General features: G+C 36.1%; 1 protein-coding gene and 1 non-coding gene across 4 annotated transcripts in view; one reads left to right on the forward strand and one right to left on the reverse strand.

The window, feature by feature from the left end:
• Positions 1 to 20,866, forward strand: part of GEMIN2 (gem nuclear organelle associated protein 2) — a 34,836-nt gene that overhangs the window by 11,191 nt on the left and 2,779 nt on the right. Inside the window, exons 3-12 of one of the 3 annotated variants that reach the window (XM_054589906.1) lie at positions 299 to 493; positions 900 to 984; positions 3,110 to 3,199; positions 3,474 to 3,533; positions 8,527 to 8,640; positions 10,574 to 10,618; positions 11,852 to 11,920; positions 15,950 to 16,060; positions 17,062 to 17,169; positions 18,036 to 18,094. In XM_054589906.1, the coding sequence (XP_054445881.1) occupies positions 357 to 493; positions 900 to 984; positions 3,110 to 3,199; positions 3,474 to 3,533; positions 8,527 to 8,640; positions 10,574 to 10,618; positions 11,852 to 11,920; positions 15,950 to 16,060; positions 17,062 to 17,169; positions 18,036 to 18,094 (878 nt within the window). In that variant the 5' untranslated portion in view covers positions 299 to 356. Of the gene's footprint in view, positions 1 to 291; positions 494 to 899; positions 985 to 3,109; positions 3,200 to 3,473; positions 3,534 to 8,526; positions 8,641 to 10,573; positions 10,619 to 11,851; positions 11,921 to 15,949; positions 16,061 to 17,061; positions 17,170 to 18,035; positions 18,095 to 20,866 lie in introns of those variants that run through there. The other 2 variants (XM_054589989.1, XM_054590033.1) reach the window with 2 other exon arrangements.
• Positions 13,165 to 13,268, reverse strand: LOC129064337 (U6 spliceosomal RNA). The gene has a single exon (XR_008528441.1). It is a non-coding gene; the product is annotated as a U6 spliceosomal RNA (small nuclear RNA).

Consider the following 20,866-nt stretch of genomic DNA (forward strand, 5'->3'; position numbering starts at 1 on the left):
AATGATCATTACAATAATATACCTCCTTAATTAACAAAACAAAAAACAAAAAAAAAACACTACCTCACTACTAGGGAAACATAGAGGTTAATTACCCACAGTCTTTACATAGTCTTAGAAGAGAGTACAGAGGGTGGAAGAGATAACACGCAGAAACATTTCAGAGCCACGACTGCACGGAACTTAATCTGCTGTCTTCTTTACACTTCGGGAGCCTTAACCTTAGCACAAGGAGCAGGTTTGCGCACGCGCAATTACGCCCCTTAAGTCCTGCCCCTTGCTCTGCTCCCCGCCAAAGGTACCTACTTGTGCGCCTGCGCCGTGACCTAGACGTGAGACTGGCTAGATTGTAAACCATGGCGTGGGTACCTGCGGAATCTGCAGTGGAAGAATTGATGCCCCGGCTGTTGCCAGTGGAGCCCTGCGACTTGACAGAAGGTTTCGATCCCTCCATACCCCCGAGGACGCCTCAGGAATACTTGAGGCGGGTCCAGTGAGTGATTTTGGCGTGAGAGGGTGGGCTGGTCGTCCTTCCTGCCCCTGGGCAACCGCCGGGTGTCCCCCTCGAACCGTGCGTGTGGTGAAGTCCCGCCTTCGTTCCCTTCGCCAGTCTCATTGGAGTTCGGGTTGGATCAGGATCACTCGATTACATCTTTACGGGGGCGAGTTTCTGTGAACTTAATTATATTAAGCTTGATTACCGGTGGCAAGATGTGTGCTCCTAGATTTCCTTGCTTTTAATCCAGATAATTTCATAAGTATTTCGATCAGTCCCTCAATTGCAATTCTGAACTGTTTGTCTAATTTCATAATGAGCCGTAGAAATGTTTAGCTTGTTTTACTACACATCGACAAGGCACGATAGTAGTCACGTTTTTGTATTTATTACTTATTTGTAGGATCGAAGCCGCTCAATGTCCAGATGTTGTGGTAGCTCAAATTGATCCAAAGAAGTTGAAAAGGAAGCAAAGTGTGAATGTTTCTGTGAGTTTTATTACCCGTCAGGGGACTTTTTTTAACCCCTCAAAATTAAAAGACCAAACCTCTTCATATAGTATCCAACAGATGTAGTAGGTGGGTAAGGTTTGACAGCTACTCCCTAGAAGTTAGACATTTGCTTGTACTTTTTCCTCCAAAAGGACAATTGACATTTACTGCCGCCAGAGACTTTTAGTAACCCCGGCATTCATAGGGATTTGCTCTTCATACTTTAGGGCATGTTCCAATCCTGAAAAAGCCTTTAAATAGGTTACTTATACTAACCTTTATTTTTAAGTAACCTTTTCCCGTTATCTTCATAATTACTATTGAACTGTTTAATCTTAGTGTAGTTTGCATGTTACTATTTTGACTGGGTTTTGTTTAAGAGTAGAAACCCGTGGTGATTGTTGCAGGGCTCAGGGTAGGGGGAGGTGGAAGAAGGTATGAAGGGGATAAATGGTAATGGAATAAATACAATAAAAAATATACTATGAAAAAAATTTTAATTAAAAAAAGAATAGAAACCCAGATATCTTACATTTTTCGAGCTCCTTGCACACTATGAATATTTTCATACATTTATCCAGCACATTTTTTACTAACCAACTAGGTTGTGCAGGACACTGAAAATACAGTAGAGGATGAGACAGAAAAGGCCCCTACTCTTGTAGAGTTTACATTCTCTTGAGAAATACAATGAACAAACCAATTAAGTATATAATGTGACCTCTACAATGATGAAAATTATCATATATTAATGACCAATAAATAACGGGGAGTATCTAAATAGTCACAGAAGGTCTCTCTGAGGAGTGAATTTAATTTAAGGTCAAAGGAGAACAGCAGTTTTAAATTTCAATAAGTCCTTTTCCTTTTATGTTCTAAGTAATTCTTTGATCTGATGTTTATAATAAGCAAATTTTAATTCAGACACTGTAAAGTTTCATAGATTTTAGTTGATGGAAGTTGATGTCCTACATACCTGGCTTTAAAAAGTGGCCTCACTAACTTTTATTTCAAGGCAGTATGTGATCAATTGTGAAGTAAGTGCTGCTTTAGGAAACAGAAGTAAAGTAGACCTTTCAAAGTCAAATGTCTTAAATTATTTGAATATGTTCTGCCTACCCTGAAATTGTTTATTTGGGATATATCTCTCTCTGTTTCAAACTCCTTTTGCTATTCTAGAAAAATAGGACTAGATTATATCTTCAGGGTTCATATCATTTAGATTTCTTAGAAACTATAACTATAGCCCTGGCCCAGTGGTTCAGTTTGTTGGAGCATCATCCCATACACCAAAAGGTTGCAGGTTTGATTCCCAGTCAAGGCACATACCTAGGTTGTAAATTCAATCCCCACTTGGGGAACTGATCAAAGTTTCTCACACTGATGTTTTTCTTTCTCCCTCCCTTCCTCTCTCTGAATCAATAAACATATTCTTGAGTGAGAATTTAGAAAAAATATTAATACATGAATGTTTAAAGAAAAGAAACTATAAACCATTTCTGAGTGCTCTTTTTTCCCCCCCCCCTTGGAATATTTAATGTTATTTAGCATCATTTTGGAAATATTTTGGTGTAATTACACTTCAGTCTTTTTAAGAGCTTCATAGTACATATGTGCCATAATTTATTTTTTCTATTTCCGTACAACAACCAGGCATTGTTTCTAAGTTTTAACTACAGTGCATACATATTTACATGTGCATGTATATATATGTGGCTATATATATTTATATTTGTGCACATGGTCAAGTATTTATGAAAGGATACATTATTAGAAGTGGATTTTGCTAGTACATGTTTTCAGGTATTTTTCTTTTTTTTTTAATTTTATTTTAATTTATTTTTTCAAATACATTTGTCTCTGCCTTCCCCCCACCACTTGAGTGCTCTTATTAAAGTAACTAAATAGGATCTTTTCCTAACATTTTAAACTCAGATATTAGTAAACTAAAATGCCTACCTACTTTTTTATATCAGCTAAAAGCACTTTATTTTTATGTATAGTCTTAATCATTTACTTTATTTATTTACTGTTCATGTTGATTTTCCTTTTACCTTGCAGAAGTGTGAGATTCTAGGTACAACATTAATATTCATTCTAACAATTATGAACTGATCTCTAGCTTTCAGGATGCCAACCTGCTCCTGAAGGATTTTCCCCCACACTTCAGTGGCAACAACAACAAGTGGCACAATTTTCAGCTGTTCGACAGGTAAGTGTACTTTAATCATGTAATCCAATTAAATCCCTCCCTTGGATTTAATTCTGCTCTTAGACTTTAGTTGGAAAAATAAGATCTGTGATTCTGAAGTGTAAAGAAAAGAATATTTGTAAATCAATTACCAAATTATTATTGTAATCATTAGACATAATACAGTTTGAAACACATTTTCCAAGTTTTAGGATAGTTAGAATGTTGTGCAGCAATTGATTTCTTTTCAGTTATCCATTCTCTGAAGATCTGTATCTAATTCCTCTTTCTGTAGAATGTGAACAGACATAGAAGTCACTGGAAATCACAACAGTTGGATGGAAATGTGAACATGGTATGTGAGTTTCTATGTTTTAGTTGTACAGTATATACCTATTTGGAATAGTCCATATTTACTTCCAGTCTTTAAAGATTCATTTACTTAGTCCACATTATTCTCTTTCTTTCGCATCTACCCTTTTTGAAAAATTTTGTTTTATTGATTATGCTATAACAGTTCTCCCAATTTTTCCCCATATGATCCCTCCACCCAGCACCCACCACTCCATCAGGCAATCCCAACACCATTGTTCATTTCTGTGTGTCATGTGTGTAAGTTCTTTGGCTACTCCATTTTCTATACTGTACTTTACATCCCCATGGCTATTCTGAAACTACCTACTTGTACTTAATCCCCTTACCTCTTCACCCATTCCTCTGTACCTTCTCCTACCTGGCAACCATCAGAATGCTCTCTGTATCCATGATTCTGACTTGTTTGCTTAATTTGTTTTTTAGATTCACTGATGATAGATATGTATTTATAGCCATTTTATTCTTCAGAGTTTGATCTTCTTCTTTTTCTTAAATAAGTCCTTTAGCATTTCATATAACAATGGTTTGGTGATGAGGAACTCCTTTATCTCCTGTCTAGGAAGCTCTTTATCTGCCCTTTGATTCTACATGATATCTTTACTGTGTAGAGGAATCTTGGCTGTAGGTTCCTGTTTTCATGACTTTGAATATTTCTTGCCAGTCCTTCTAGCCTGCAAAGTTCCTTTCGAGAAGTCAGCTGAAAGTCTTATGGCAATCCCCCTGTAGGTAACTAACTGCTTTCCTCTTGCTGCTTTTAAGATTCTCTCTTTGTGTTTAACCTTTAGCATTGTAATTATCATGTCTCAGAGTGGGCCTCCTTGCATCCATCTTGTTTGAGACTCTATGCTTCCTGAACTTGAATGTCTATTTCCTCCACCCAATTAAGGAAGCTTTGTTTCATTATTTTTTCAAACAGATTTCCAATTTCTTGCTCTTTCTCTTCTCCTTCTAGAACCCCTATTATACAAATGTCAGACACTTGAAGTTGTCCCAGAGGCTCCTTACAGTGTCCTAATTTTTTTTTTTTATTCTTTCTTCCTTCTTGAAATTCTGATTGGTTATTTTTTGGTTTCTTATGTTCCAAATCATTGTTTTGATTCTCAGCTTCATCCACTCTATTGTTGTTTCTCTGTACATTGTTCTTTATTTTAATTAATGTATCCTTTGTTTCTGACTGGTTCTTATTTATGCTGCTGAGGTACTCACCAAGTTCCTTGAGCATCCTTATAACCAGTGTTTTGAACTCTCCATCTGATAGATTGCTCATCTCTATTTTGTTTAGTTTTTTTCTGGAGTTTTGATTTATTCTTTCATTTGAGCCATGTTTCTCTGTCTCCTTATTTTGGCAGCCTCCCTATGTTTGTTTCTAAGTATTAGGTAGAACTGCTCTGACTCCCTGTCTTGGATTGTGGTCTAATGCAGTGGATGTCCTATAGGGTCCAGTGGCAGAGCCTCCCCAATCACCCAAGCTAGGTACTCAAGGTTTGCCCTTTTTGTGGCTGAGTACACCCTCCTCTTGTAGTTGAACCTTGATGGCTCTTGGCAGATCAATGGGAGGAATATACCCAGGCCAGTCAACTGGGGCAGGGGCAGAGTAGTGGTGGTCTGACGTGGTCTGTAGCTGTCCACTGGGTATGCAGGCTCTTGGGTTTCCTGGGTGGTGCAGGCCAAGGTCAGCCACCACCTGTGTTTTGCCCAGGGCTACCCTGCCTCAGCTAGAAAGCAGTCTGAAATGGATACTATTTATGCTGGGCTTAGTGATTTCCAGGTAAAGCCAAGCTGTGAATCTAGGCTGGTTGCTGCTAGTGCCAGGCCTGGGGCCACTTAGTGCAAGGGTCAGGGGCAGAGGGCTCACTGAGGCCAGCTGTTGCTTGTTTGAGAGGATTTAGGAAGTTGTGAAGCATGAGCCAAGATCAGCCATTCATATGGAAAAGCAGCTTGGGTGGGCCCAAGTAAGTTGGGTTCAGTGGAATGTCTGGGGATCTCCAGGGTGGGACAGACAGTGTTGATGGGGTCTCAGATATGGCACCAGCCTGCCAGCTCTGTGGCTTTGTGTGAAGAGGGTTCAGAAAAGGGACAGTGGACTCTGCCCGCCTTCCTGTCTAGGAGAAGGCAGTCTCCCAGCTCTCACCTTGATGCCAGATACTTCAGTTCCTCCCTGTGTGCCACTGGTACCTTTCAAGCTGCTACCCCAATGCCGGAGCTCAGAAGGAGTGAGTCTGAGTAAGTCCATGTGTGAGTTCTTCAAGAGGAACTACTTCAGACTCCAGAAGTTTCTTCCATCAACTCAATCCCCACTGGTTTTTGTAGCCAGAAGTTATGGGGCCTATCTTCCTGGCACTGGAACCCTGGTTTGGGGGGCCTGGTGTGGGGCTGGGACTCCACTCCCAAGATACCCCTTCTGAATTTTTATCCACCACACATGGGTATGGGACCATGTTCCATCTCTCCACCCCTCCTACCAGTCCGGATGGGTGTGGTTTCTTTAATTCTGTAGTTATCAGGCTTCCATTCAACTCAACTTCTGATGGCTCTGAGTGATGGTTGTTCTATATTTTAGTTGTAATTTTGATGTGGTTGTGCAAGGAGGTCAGCCATGTTTATTATGCGGCCATCTTGACTGGCAGTCCCCACCTACCCTTAATAGTAACAATTCCATTACATTAGTGGCCTGAAAAACATAAAATTAGTAATGCAAGTTATTTTCATAACAGCTTTGATCCACAGCATTTTGAGACATTTTGGATAGATAATTGTTAGGCCTCTACACGTTTTTACGAGTCCTTCTAGACATTTGCTTTTTAGGAAATAAATACATTTTCCTGTTTACAAAAAGTATTTTCAAACAGACTGAGTAAAAGCTTATTGGATTTTCCTGATGAGTTAATGGTGCCAATACCAGTGACAGTTTAGTAAATCTGCCATGCCTATGGGAAAGTAGTATTGTCTTCATTTTACCAGCTTAGATAGTATGTTAAGCTCTTCAGTAGATATGTTATATCTGGACTGTTGAATCAAAAAGGGTGTTGGGGAAGAAATGGATATGTTGTTCCATGGCAATACTTTGTTTTTCTGTAAAAAGTTTTAATTTTACTTTTTACATTTACCTCTTTTTTAAATTTATATTTCAATTACAGTTGACATACAGTATTTTATTAATTTTAGATATACCCCATGGCAATACTTTTAACCTTTTAGGAAGTCTCATATTCTTTCTGAGAATCAAATGAAGGCTATTTATCTTCCAAAGGACAAAATGCACCTATGCACACAGTTTTGCTAATTTTTGGGTAGGTCATGGATTTCAGGTCTTAACAATCTTCTTCTAGGCAGTTCTTCCTAAGATCTTTTACATGGTGATACACTGGAGTAAATGGAAGAGGTTGCTTGTATAGGCTTCCTGAGACTACCAGCTGAAAGTTGAGAGATTGAATATATGGCCTCTCCATACCAGTTGGAAGTTCTGTTCTAAAAAAGTGTGAGAGGAACTGACATCACTTGCCTAAGACCATTTAACTCCTAAAAAGTATATACCGGGAGCCACTGAAGTTTGTCTGACTAAAGCTTTTCATTATGCTATGAGGCCTTTGGTAAGAAAGGAGGAGGGGGGAAGGTCGGTAGAGATATTTTTTTCTTGCTCAGTGTAAGGATTTGTTGTACATACTTACTAATTAAAAAAGAAGCCACATCAATAACATGATGTAATTTTGTCAAAAATGAAATGACCTAACATAATTGATTCAATAAATTATGCTCCATCAAAACAGGAGTATTATGTAACCGTAACATAGGTTCATCATGGCAAATGTAAACATGAAAATAATAAAATGAAAATTTTCAAAGCACATTCTTGTGTCAGCTATATAATATAAATGTTTATTTATTGATTTATCCAATCGTTTATTAAGCACCTATGATATTTAATGATTAGGATATTCAGTGCTAACTGCAGCAGAAATCATCTCTAACCTAACAGAATAATGGAGAAAGGTGTATACATTGTTTTAGGACAATAGGTTTTAACCTTTTAGGGTCCCATTCATCCTGAAAATGTAATGAAAGCTATTTATCCTCAGGGGAGAAAAAACCACACCTTTGCAAAGTAAGGTGCAAAATGATGTGTACAAATAAAAAGTTTTTTTAAGATAGCTATATTGAACTGAATGCTTCTGTCTGCCACTGGTCCTGCTTCTTACATTTGGCGATGTAGAATAAATCTATTCCTTCCTTGACTGGACAGCCCATCAAGTATGTGAAGTATATAATCATGTCTCCTTCCCCGGAACAAACATCCTTCATTCTTGTAAGCATTCTTAGCGCTCTTTTTTTTTTTTATCTTAATTTCATCTTTATCATTCTCTTTTGAACATACCCTTGCTTGTCAGTGTCCATTAAAGTGTTCTCCCAACTAAACATGTCCCACATATGGTAAGACCACTTGGGGCACTGTATTTATTTGCTAGGGCCACCATAGCAAAATACTACAAACTGGGTAGTTTAACAAACAGTAATTTACTTTCTCACAGTTTTTTAGGCTAGAAGTCTAAGATCAAGGTGTCAGTAGGTTTTGTTTCCGTCAGTGCCTTTCTCTGGCTTGCACATGATACCTTCTCAGTATTGTCTTGCGTAGTCTTTCCTCTGTGAGTGCACATCCCCAGCATCTCTGTGTGTCCAACTGTCCTCTTCTTACAAGGACACCAGTCAGATTGGATTTGGGGCTGCTCTGAAGCTTCAATTTACCTAAATCACCTCTATAAAGGCCCTGACTCTAAGTACAGTCATATCTTGAGGTACTGAGGGTTAGCTCTTTAACATTTGAATCTTGGGGTGATGTAATTCAATCCATAAAGGCACCATATCTTCGTGTCGAGGTGGTGGGACTATGGATAAATTCTCATTACTTTTTTCACAGTTCAGTAATTTAAAAATATATAGAAATTAGTAAATCTGTTATTATTATTTTTTTTTTTTAGCCAAAATCTGAAGATGAAGAAGGTTGGAAAAAATTTTGTCTGGGTGAAAGGTTATGTTCTGAAGGGGCTTTTGGACCAGCTGAAAATGAAAGTCCTGGAATAGATTATATACAAGTAGGTGACAAGTGGATAAACAAAACAAAAAGTATTCTAGTTTTGGTACATCATCTAGTATAAAGGGTCAGCAACCTACAGCCTAGTCCAAATCCAGTCTGCAGCCAATTTTTTTGTGTAGCTCATGAGCTAAGAGTGGTTTTTATATTTTTAAAGATTTTTAAAAAACAAACTGTAATAATAATATATGACTAAGACAGTGTGTGGCCTGCCAAGCCTCAAATATTTAGTTTGGTTGTTTACAGAAAATGTTTGCCAATCCTTGACTTAGTTCATTATGTCTTTAACTTAAAAATAGCATCCTAGTTTCTGAAATAATGTATTGTGATATTTTTTAGATTGGCTTCATACCCTTTATGCATTAGTAGTTTTGTGAGTTAATAGGATTTGGTTTTTTAAAATAATTTAGTCATGGGTAAAACAATGAATGATGAGTAATCAGGGAAACAGAAAAGCATTTGACACAATTAGAAATGTACTTTAAAATGCTTACTAGTAAATTGTGTTTTCTGGAGATGAAGTGTTGAGAGTATATTTAAATTTCACACGACTTCATGAATTATGTGGACAACTCCTTCCTGTCTTTTAGTATGCCCTCAAGTTTTCAGGTATTTCTATGGAACCCGCTGCATATGTCTCACTACTACTAAATCCCTATGTTATGTTCTATTCTGTTGAATAGGTATGCATTTTTTTGCTATGTGGTCCCACATTTTGTTTTTCCTACTTAAAACTAATCCCCCAAATGTAAAAACTCCAAAACTCACTAAAAAGACCAACAGCCCAATTTAAAAAAACAAAGAAAAAAACAGTCCAAGGATATAAATAGACATCACACAGAAAGGAAATACAAATTGTTCTTATATGTGAAAATGCACATACTCACTTGTAATACTTGTAAATGTAACTTATAACTACACTGAGCCACTATTTTTCAGGTACTATATTGGCAAAGAAAGCTTGATATACTGTGCTAGATAGGGCTGGGGAAACAGGCACTCTTATACATGTGGCAGGGATAAAAATAGATTCAAATCTCCAGGGAGCTAACGTGGCACTGTTTCTTATACAGCCTATTCTTTTGGATAATCCCTAATGTATGTTACTCTCAAAAATGTTTTAATTTAATAATGAATTAAAATTTATTTATTTAGCTTGTTATTACAAAATTTACACAAGTAACATGTACCGTGTGAGAGAACCATATAGCCCCGACCAGTGTGGCTTCGTTGGGCATCGCCCCTTAAAGCAAAAGGTCACCAATGTGATTCCTGGTCAGGCCACTGACTGGGTTGCAGGTACAGTCTCAGCTGGGGGACATACAAGAAGCAACCAATCAATGTTTCTCTCCCTTTCTTTTCCTTCCCTTCCCCTCTCTCTAAAAAAGAATAAATTTAAAAATAATTTTTAAAAAGAACCATTTAAAGTTGCAAGAGTTTAATGCATATCCTCTTAAGCTTCTCACAAATCAGTGCTGTTTTCACAATCAAGGCTCCCAGCTTTAAACTTCAAAGCAGATTGTTTTTAAATTGAATCAGATTAAGTTTGAAAAAAGTCATTCTAATTCAAGTGCCCTTAATTCCTAAAAATATTAGCTTTAGCTGCAGATTTTTTAAGTCTGTGTCACATATTAATGTCATAGTGTTAATAGTATCAGTGTCATATTTTTAAATTTCAAACTTGAACATTTTAATTACTGAAACCATTTTTTGTTTTTAAATTTACATATTCACATTTTAAGACATTAGTTTAGGGGGCATTACCAATGTAAGAGTTCATGGAACATTTTATTATAATAGGTAATAAAGGAATTTTGTTTTAGCCATTATTTGTTTCTAAATAACAGTGTGATGAGCAATTCACCAGTTTGAAAACAAATTAAATTCCCCCTTATAATACCATTTGATAAATTTCAGTCTCTTTTTTCTTTCAGATTGGTTTCCCCCCCTTGCTTAGTATTGTTAGCAGAATGAATCAGGTAAAATCCATCTAATAATAAGGAATATGCATTCTTTTGTTTGCAATGTGTGTGAAAGTATTTGAATACACTTACTGAGTATTTACAGTATGCCACACCCTGCCCTAAACTCTTTAACAGTTCTTATTTAATCCTTACTGCAGCCCTAGATAGGGAGTATTTATTAATATCTCTTTTTTTAGAGAAGAGGAAACAATTAGGGATTAAGTCATCTGCAGCTAGTTTTCCAGCAAGTTTTAATGGCAGCACAGGAGTTCAGTCCCAAGAATGATCTAATTCTAAAGCTGATGCTCTTAATCATGGTGCTAAAGTACTTAATTGTGTATATTTCAGTTATAAGTCTTAGATTCTGGGTTTGAAGTAAATACTAAAGGTAGATTGCTATTTCTAATTCCAGATATCCTGCACATTTCATTAAGAATGAAATACAGTTGGCCCTTGAACAACATGGGAGTTAGGGACACTGACTACCTGAAGTCTAAATCGCACGTAAAACTTTTGACTCCCCCAAAACTTAACTGCTACACAAATTTCTTGGAAAAAGGGGGAGAAATGGATTTTGTTTCTTCAGACTTTTAGGACTAGTAATTTGTTATTTATTTAAAGACCATCTAAAACATTTGCTTGTTTTTGTCTTAACATAGCACTGGATACCCTTGGAAGATGAAATCTTTTAAAAGTCATACTTTGTCATAAATTATACTGGTTGACAATTTCACTTGGTCATTTGCACTAAGATACTATAGTCACACTAAATTCTATCAGAGTGTTTTTAAGTGTCCAACTATAATTGAATAAGCCAAAAAATATTTTCAACAATTTGATAAATTCTGTCTTTATAGGTTTAAAACAGGTCTTTCTCTAGCTGTCTGTTTAGATTTGTACTTTGTGTCATGAAAATAAATGAAGGTATTTATTTTGCAAAGACTTTAAGAGCACATGGAATTTTTCAAGTAATGATAAACTAAATTAGTAGTTGCTAACTAAATCCTAGGATTTAATCCAAGGTATTGATACTTGAAAATATATGAGAATATTCTCCTAAAAGCCTCTTCTCTTTTAGTGAGCCATCTAATTAAATTACTAAATAGAGTCACAGTTTTCTCTGGAAGTCTAAATAATGAGGCCACTTTAATTATCGGAGTTGCTTTCTAACTAAATGAAACTCATGTTGACTTTGTCATTGTTTTACTTGCACTAATGCAATTCTACCTCCTCCCCTGCTTTTTTTAGGCAACAGTAACCAGTGTCTTGGAATATCTGAGTAATTGGTTTGGAGAAAGAGACTTTACTCCAGAATTGGTAGTGTTACATCTTTTTATTTTGATAATCCAGATGAAAATATACATACTCATATATGAGATAGGGCTCTACAGTACTTACAGATATGTACATATTATACCTTTATGTATAACTATGTTTAATGCAAACTATGCTTGTTTGTAGTGAAGTCAAGAACTTACACTAGCATGTAAATTAACATACTAGTTTCTCCATTGAGAAAGTCTTGCTTTTAGAGGGGGAAAGTGTCAACTAAATAGCTGATTTTTATCCTGGGACAAGTAACAAACAGGACACCAACTAGCAACCAATCAGCAAACCCCATTTTGAGAGGCACTGACTTAAAGAAGTTTGAAATGCATTATTTTCTAAAATCACCTTGAAATCCATCTCACAAAAGCCTATCAGAAATAACAACAATAATAGCACTTTGGGCCAGTCATTTTTCTAATAACTTCCTGAATCTTCAAATAACCTATCAAATATTATTATTTCCATTTTATTGATAGGAAACTGGAGCACCTAGGGATTCAGTAACTTGCCTAAGATCACACAGATAACTAGCAGAACAGAGATTCATGCCCAGGCTATCAGACTATATTCTTAACAGCTATGCTATACTGCCCCTCTATTTTATTGCTTTATATTCACAGCTAATTTTTTTTTACCTTGAAAAATATTGGATAAAGTTGGTAGACATTATATAAATTATCTACTTAATCCCCTAATTAGAAGTTTTATCATCTGAAGTTAGATTTAATTTTTAAAAACAAATAACTTTCACAGTTAAGGATATTTGCAGCAGAGTGTGTCTGAGACTCAAAAGCTAGCTGTCAAAGCATAAGATATAATCTTTGCCCTCCAGAAGCTTATAGTCTGGGAGAAACAGATAAACCAACGTTGCAGTACAGCACATAGGCTTCTCAGCCTGCCATTCAGCCACGTGGCTTAGTTAAGTTTCTTCCATAAATATAATGACCATATTCTTTTTGACTAAATTTTTCAGTTTAAATTTTTGTATTTTCTGTCTTGCCCGGGTAGCTCAGTTGGTTAGAGCATCATCCCAATACACCAAGGTTGTGAGTTCAATCCCCAGTCAGGGCACACACTAGAATCATAGAATCAACTAATGAATGCTTAAATAAATCTCTCTCTCTGTGTCCCCAACCCTTCCTCCCTCTTTAAAAGCAATACATTTTTAAAAGTTATATCAATATTTTCTTTCTTTTAAATCTCTATAATATATACTATTTTTTTTCTTTTTAAAAAATATGGAACACTTCATGAATTTACATGTCATCCTTGCTCAGGGGCCATGCTAATTAATCTCTGTATCATTCCAATTTTAATATATGTGCTGCTGAAGCAAGCATATACTTTTATTTATTTTTTTTATTTATTGATTTTAGAGAGAAAAGAAGGGGGAGGGAGAGAGAGAAAAAGCAATTCATTGTTGCATTTAATGCATTCATCAGTTGATTCTAGTATGTGCCCTGACCAGGGATTGAACCTGCAACCTTGGCATATTGGAGACAACACTGTAACCAACTGAGCCACCAAGCCAGGGCTATAGCTTATACTTTTTAAGGAAAAAATATTGTGTTTAAAATCACTGTTTTTGTTTCAGTGGTCCTATGTATCTTTTACATAGTTAGAATTAATGTGTGTGCATGTTGTGTTTTTCTGGCTACATTTCATATATATATTTCTGTATGATAATGTAATTCACATAGACAATTGTCATTGTCTTAATATCTCATAATCTACGTTGATTCATTATTAACCATTTGGGTTCTTCCTTATATTTTACAATCATGACTGAAATACAAACATCTATACTGCTTTCTTAATATATTTCCAGAGTAGAGTTATTGGATCAGGGTTTCATAAGCCTTATAAAACAGATAAATATTACTTATATTTTCCTTCTCTTCCTTTAATATTTATTTTTTAACTTTGTAGTAAGATTTTAAAAACAAACTTTCAAGGATTACTCACTCAAAGGGATGATAAGTTTGGCTTTTCCTACTAATTAGTGAAAGCATATTACCAAAAAATGTAGCTGTACTTACCAGAGGAACTATTGAAGTGTTTCTGAACCACTGACAACTGATTTACTAAATTTTAACTGGATTAATCTTTTGAATCTTTTTTTGAGTAATCTGTCTCTTAAATCAATTCTCCTATCCAAATAACCATACCATCAGAACTCTAGTATTGAGAATATCAGTGTTGAAGATAAAAATATTCATCACAAGAAGTTTGAATATCATAAACTAGCGAAAAGAAAAAGGGACCTTTTAAAAATTTATTTACTTAGTATTACTTATCTAACACTTATTGAGAAATACAGTCTTGTTTTGTCATCCAAGTAGAAAGGTATTAAGGAAGCTTTTTGGCTGCTTGGTTTTGGATTTTGCTCTTTTTAGTATTGTCACTGTGTGCTCATTAACTGAGGAAAGGAACATTTCAGCATAGTTATATCTTAGACAATCAGAGGTTTAAGCCATTTCTAAGTGTAGAGACCATTTGAACACCTGAATACTAGCTTTACATAGTAAATATATGGCTAAAAATTTGAGTCAAGTTGAAATGTATAATAGCTTTTTTTATGTAGAAGAAAATTCAGTCACTATTTGTAAAAGAAACCTGGACGTGGATCTTTTTGTTTAAGAAAAATTCTTACCAATTTGTGGTTCCCTGAAGAACTAACTTTGTGTGTTGTATAAATTGCTTCTTCAGGCTTCTTCTAATATTCTTCAGGTTTCTCCCAAGTGATGTATTGCTCCGAATAAACTCAGTCATATACACTACTGATGAAAATATAATTTAATATAACCTTTCTGGGGTACAGTTTAGTGATTATATCTCAGAAACATGAATGGATATACCCTTTGACATCACCATTTCATTTCCAGGAATTTAGCCCAAGAAATCAATCAGAGGTGCTCTAAAACTTATGTTCCAGGATAATTATCACACTGTGTGTTTTATATAACAGCAACAAATTAAATAGCCTAGGTTCTCAATGATAGAAAATTGGTTAAGTCAATTATGGTGCGTCCACAATGGAACATTCATTCCACAAATATTTTAATTAAGCTCCTATTGTGTTTCAAGTCTAGACTGGATTCTAGGAGTATAATGTCTGTCATACTCTGACAAAATCTGGGTGAAAAAACAATAAACCAGCAGTGACAAGAAAGTATTATAAGTGCTTCATTAAAGAGTATTTATACAAACACCATGCTAAGACTAATAACGTCTCTTATTAATCCAATTTAACACCATGGGAAATCTTTATTATGTATTACAAGTAAAAAGGATGGCTACAAAATGTTAAAATGTTATTACCTTACTATTGTTACAGTGATGAAGCTTTATTTTTAAAAGCTGTAAGTCTACATAGGAAAAAGGTGAACATTTTAAAAATTAGCAGAAAGTTTATCTGGGTGGTGGGATTTCAGGTTCATTTTTCCTTTGCACTTTTTGTATTTTTTAGTTTTTCTGCACCAAGTGTATATTGCTTTTGTAATTAAAAACAAAAACCCATTTTAAAAAGGGATGGGAATAAATTTAGCTTGCTGTGGTATTTATAGAAGTATCAAAACACTGTTTCATCTAGGCTATAGTTCTTTTGTATTGACCAAGGGGACAAAGCTAATAAAATTATAAAATGATTTATATACCTGTCTATAGAGGGCAAAGAAAAACAACGTACCTTAATTTCTCAAGGATTTATTCACATCTTAATACAGTATTCTGCCAGTGGATCAGGACTATCATTGTAATAAGAATCCCTGAAACGAACTCTTTGGGGAATATTTTGAAGTATTTAATGTTCCGTGTCTATAGTTAGAAGATACAAAGGATAAGCCCTGGCTTTCCAGGTGACCCTTTGTCTTCTCTATCCAAACATAGTCCAGTTAAATGTTCTGTGAATTTATTCATAGCAAATAACCAGACACAACTTTGGACATTTTAAAAAAACAAGTTAAAATAGGGTAGTGTAGTATTTTCTTACTTATTATTTCTTAAAATTCTCTTTAGGGAAGATGGCTTTATGCTTTACTGGCTTGTCTTGAAAAACCTTTATTACCTGAGGCTCATTCACTGATTCGGCAGCTTGCAAGGAGATGCTCTGAAGTGAGACTCTCAGTGGTAAGTTGCAACATGGTGATAAAGAAGGATTCCAATGAAATAAGAAAACGTGGAATATTTTATTAGTCAGAATTAGATTTGGCCACACAATAGAAAAGCGCGAAATAACAGTAACTTAATTAAAACAGAACTTCTTCTCAGATAAAGAAAGTCTAAAGGTAGGCTAATCAGACTTAGGACGGCAGTAACCCAGGCCTTCAAGTTCTCCCACATCTGGCTTCCACCTTCAGCTCACCTCACATCCGAGATGGCTGCTGGAGCTTCAGCCATTGGATTTCATGATAAGCAGTCGGAAAGAAGAGAAGAAAGAAGGCTGTCATCCTCTTTAAGAGCCTTCCAGAGGTTCGACGGCACATCTGTCTCTATGGCTCATTGACCAGAGTTTAGTTACATGGCCATAAGAAACTATGGGAAGTGTTTACTTTTAGCTGGGTGGCAGTTGCCTGGCTAAAAATGAGCTTCACAGTCAGGGGAGCTAAGAAGTTGGAGATCACCCAGCAGCCTCTGGCCCAGTGATTGATTTGAATTTCTCCAGTCAGATCCTTTTCTAAATCATGCATGTAGCATTACAATAAAAATTAATTTAAAGCCCTATTAAGCCCACTTTTTTTTCAATCCTTCCTTCCCCCCCCCCCCCCCCCCGAAATATAAACTGTTTCTTCATTGACTACTCCAAAATACTTTAATTGAACTACCACGATATGGCCCAAACTAACTTAATGACCTGTACTCCAAGCAAAATGTGCCTGCTGCTCACTAACTTTCCCATGCTTTGTTCCTAGACTTTATTCCCTCTGCAAAAGGGCCTTTTCACTCTTCCAGATTGCATCTAAATACCATTTACTTTTCACAACCTGGCTCATATTCCACCATTTTCTCTGAAACTTTCCCTGATCCCAAAAACTAAAAAGAATCTCTCTGTCCTCTGTTTTCCCAGTATACTTTGTGTCTCTTTTCCCCATATTTTTAAATAAGATTTTAAGATTTTATTTATTTTTCAGAGAAAGGGAAAGGGAGGGAGAGATGGAGAGGAACATTTATGTGTGAGAGAATCATTGATCGGGTTGCCTCCCACCTGTCCCCAGCCGGGGGCCTGGCCTGCAACCCAGGTATGTGCCCTGACTGGGAACTGGACCAACCCACTGATCCACCCCAGCCAGGGCTTTGTGTCTTTTAATGGTACTTTACACATTTTTCCTTTCATTAAAGCTAGTATGTGGATATTTCATCTTCTGTGCCATTAGCACATATTGTAAATATGTTTTATTCAGCTTTGTCCCATGTAGTGTTTGGCACATAGAAAATTGAGTAGAGAAACATCATGGATATGTGTCCCAAGTTTGAATTAAAATATAGACATTTCTGTATAACATTACTCAGTATGTTATTGTGACTATTCCTTGAAATGTATGAAAATAAACCTCATAGTCTGTAAGACTACTTTCCATGTGTCTTAGGTCTGTCATTTTAACAAATACTTAAAGTGAGCTTTGTAACATGTATAGTTCAGGAACTACTTCCATAATAAGAACCCTGATCTGGAATATTTACTGGTGTGTCTTATGCTAGAAGCCAGAGTTTCATTCCTTCTCAATTCTAAGTTCTGTAAAATATTTTTATATATACTTTTTCCATTACTGTTCAATTAGGACATAAGATTTTTTGTCGCTCTACCTGAAACTAGGAAAAAGTTCTCCAAAGGTATTTCCAGAATTTTTCTCCCTCAATTCTTATGTCCTTTCCCTGTCGAGGATATTTCCTCAAAAAATGATCTTAGACGTTTCTTGAGAGATCATCTTCCTACAGTTCTGTCCATTTTCTTTGAGGTTATCTATTTCCATGTGATTCTTACTGTCAGCTAATAAAATTTTCATGTTTGCATCTTAAAAGGAAATTTATTTAAAAGATATTGGGGTGGGGGAACAGATTGCATTTTGAGAGTCCTATCACATGTGGCTTCCTTTTTTTTTTTTAGAACAGCAAAGATGATGAGAGGGTTCCTGCTCTGAATTTATTAATCTGCTTGGTTAGCAGGTAAGTAATCTTTGACTTCTTGCTTCCTAATGGTATTATTAATGGTGGTAGAGTATTGTTTACATTTTACAGTAAATTAAGGTATGTAAGAAAATATTATATGTATCACAGTTCTCTTAGTTTTTCTTTGTAAATAATGCTGCAATGAAGATCGTTATGCATATAGCTCCATTATTTCCTGCAGTTAAATTCCTAGAAATAAGTCAAAGGGCACGTACAGGTATACACTGCTTAACAATGGTGACACATTCTGAGAATGCATTGTTAGGTGATTTCATCATTGTGGGAACATCATAGAGTATAGTAATACAAACCTAGATGGTAGCGCCTACTACATACCTAGGCTATATGGTATACCATCACCATATAGGCAGTGTCATTGACTGAAATGTTACTTATTTTGGTGCAGGACTATACTTTTAAAACTGAGATATTTATTGCCAGTTTGCCTTCCAGAAAGCTCATACCATTCTGTGTTCCCACTGAAGTGTCAGCAAGAGTATCCATCTCCTAGTCAGTATTCGGCATTTTCAGTTGATATGAATATTTCCATTCTAATATTTTAAAAATACAATCAAATCATTTTTATTTGCATTTGTTTGTTGACCAGTGATGCAGAACATGTTTCATTTTATCACAGTTATATTTTTTAATTGCCTGTGTCCTTTGTTCATTTTTGGTTGGGGCATGTTTTTATTTAGTATTGATTTGATTTCATTTCTTACATTGAAATTCCACCTGGAATTTATTTGAAAACTTCTTCATAGTCTACATTCTTGTGTCTGTATATTTACAGATTACACACACATTTATCTTAGGTCTCTTACTGGACTAAATATTTTTGTTCCATGGTTCTTGCCAGTGCAGTAAAGAATTAGAGATCAGCAAGTCTATTAGCATCCAGGCAAAGTTTGTTAGTGATACTTTCTCAGTCCTTGCTGACCCAAGAGTGAGAGACATAGGCTTGGGTGGCAAAAAGCTAGGGCAGCAAGAGCATCAGGTCCTTTGTCCTGAGAACTTACATAGTTGGTGGGCGGGATGGGCATGAGGGATTTACATATTAGTTGGCGGGTAGAGGTAGCTCCAGCATCCCCTGGAGAGATGTGACTACCCAAAGGTAGGTGTATGTGGGAGTCTGTTAGCCCAGATTCTTACCTTGCTCCGGGCCGCATTTGTTCGTCTTGTAAAGCAGATAATGTGATCAGAAGTAAATTGAAGTTGAGGTAGTTACTACCTCAGTGCTACTTATGGGCTCCTTCTGTAAGCAGTAAGGACCTCCTCATAAAACAGATAGTGACCAGAGGTAGACAATTAACCAAAGTTGTTTTATGGGCTTTTTCTTTGAGTACCGTGGACCCTCCCCTCTTCCTGTTCTAGGCCTTGAGATGAATACACAGTTTCAGAGGCTTTCTTTCCCAGATATTGGAAACAATACATAGAATTTCAAGGACTCAACTCTACCTGTGCTAGTATAGTATTTCTTGTGATGTTGGAACACCTGGCAGTCTTACTGGACCAGGCACAGGACTGCTGAGTTAGTGGGTGAGACATGTCTCCCTCCTCCTCTCTGCGTTGCTTCACTCTCTGTCCTACCTAACACCAATACCTTTTTAAAGATTTATAATATACTTAAATATTGGGAAGGTAAGTAATCCTGTGTCCCTTTATCCCTCCCCCACACCAGACGCTTCTTTAGAGTACACACATATTCAACATCTAGTTTCTTGATCTACAGTTTTGCTGCTGACCGTAATTAATACTTACTGGGCACTTTGTGCCACGCATTTTTCTCAATGCTTCATAATAGGAACTCATTAATTCTTAGACAGTAGGTGCTATGACCAGTTTACAGATGAGGAAACAATGCCAGAGAGAAGCTAAATAACTTTACTACCATCACAAAACTAGTAAATAGCAGAGCTAGGATCCAAACCCAGGCAGCTTTACTCTAGAGCTGAGCCCTTAGCTATGCTTACCGCACAGTTAACACCTACCTCCTCTGTTGGTAATGTGGGTTAAAGGAGAGGATACAGCATTTCCTTAGGCACTATATATATTGATGCTCTAATCCTTACACAATTTAGGGTTTGTTTGTTTTTTCATACTTTCAGACAGGCTCAGAAAGATTAAGCTATCGATAGTTCAGTAAACTAGTACCTAATGAAACCAGAGACTTAAACACATCATCTGCCAGCTAATCCACTAATATTTTATAATATTATACACTTAAGAGACAAATATTCAAATGTATTAGTCATTATTTTTCTTCCTTAAAAAGTTAGGTAAATGGAAAAAAGTTTTATACTAGAAAAGTTTCTGAGACATAGGCTTCACTCAGGAAAATTTATAGACTATATAGCAAGTTTAAAAAAGGTAACATAGGCCTTGACTCAATTTGCAGTAGCAACTTAAATAAAAGAATAAGATATTATAAGTCTCTTGTGTTTTTTATTGTTAGTTTTGTTTGTTTTGGTAGCTTGAAGGTAATAACTGCTAATTCATAGCAGTACCTACTCAGATGATTGGGATCCCATTCAAACAGGATCCAATAGCTGTGTCTGAACTGCCTTAATTATTTTCCCAGTGATGATTATTTTTGAGCTTCTTCTTATGGAGATTTTCAAGCACATACAAATGTAGTAGAATAAACCCACCCAGACCAATTCACCACCCAGGCTCAACAATTAATTGTTTACCAGGATGTTTCATTTATCCCATCTTTGTTGTTAATGTATTTTAAACATATCTCAGACCTGTCATTTCCCTTCTTTC

The sequence above is a fragment of the Pteronotus mesoamericanus genome, unplaced genomic scaffold, assembly GCF_021234165.1.
Source record: "Pteronotus mesoamericanus isolate MK-2021 breed Mesoamerican mustached bat unplaced genomic scaffold, CSHL_Meso_final contig_100, whole genome shotgun sequence".
Classification (NCBI taxonomy): domain Eukaryota; kingdom Metazoa; phylum Chordata; class Mammalia; order Chiroptera; family Mormoopidae; genus Pteronotus; species Pteronotus mesoamericanus.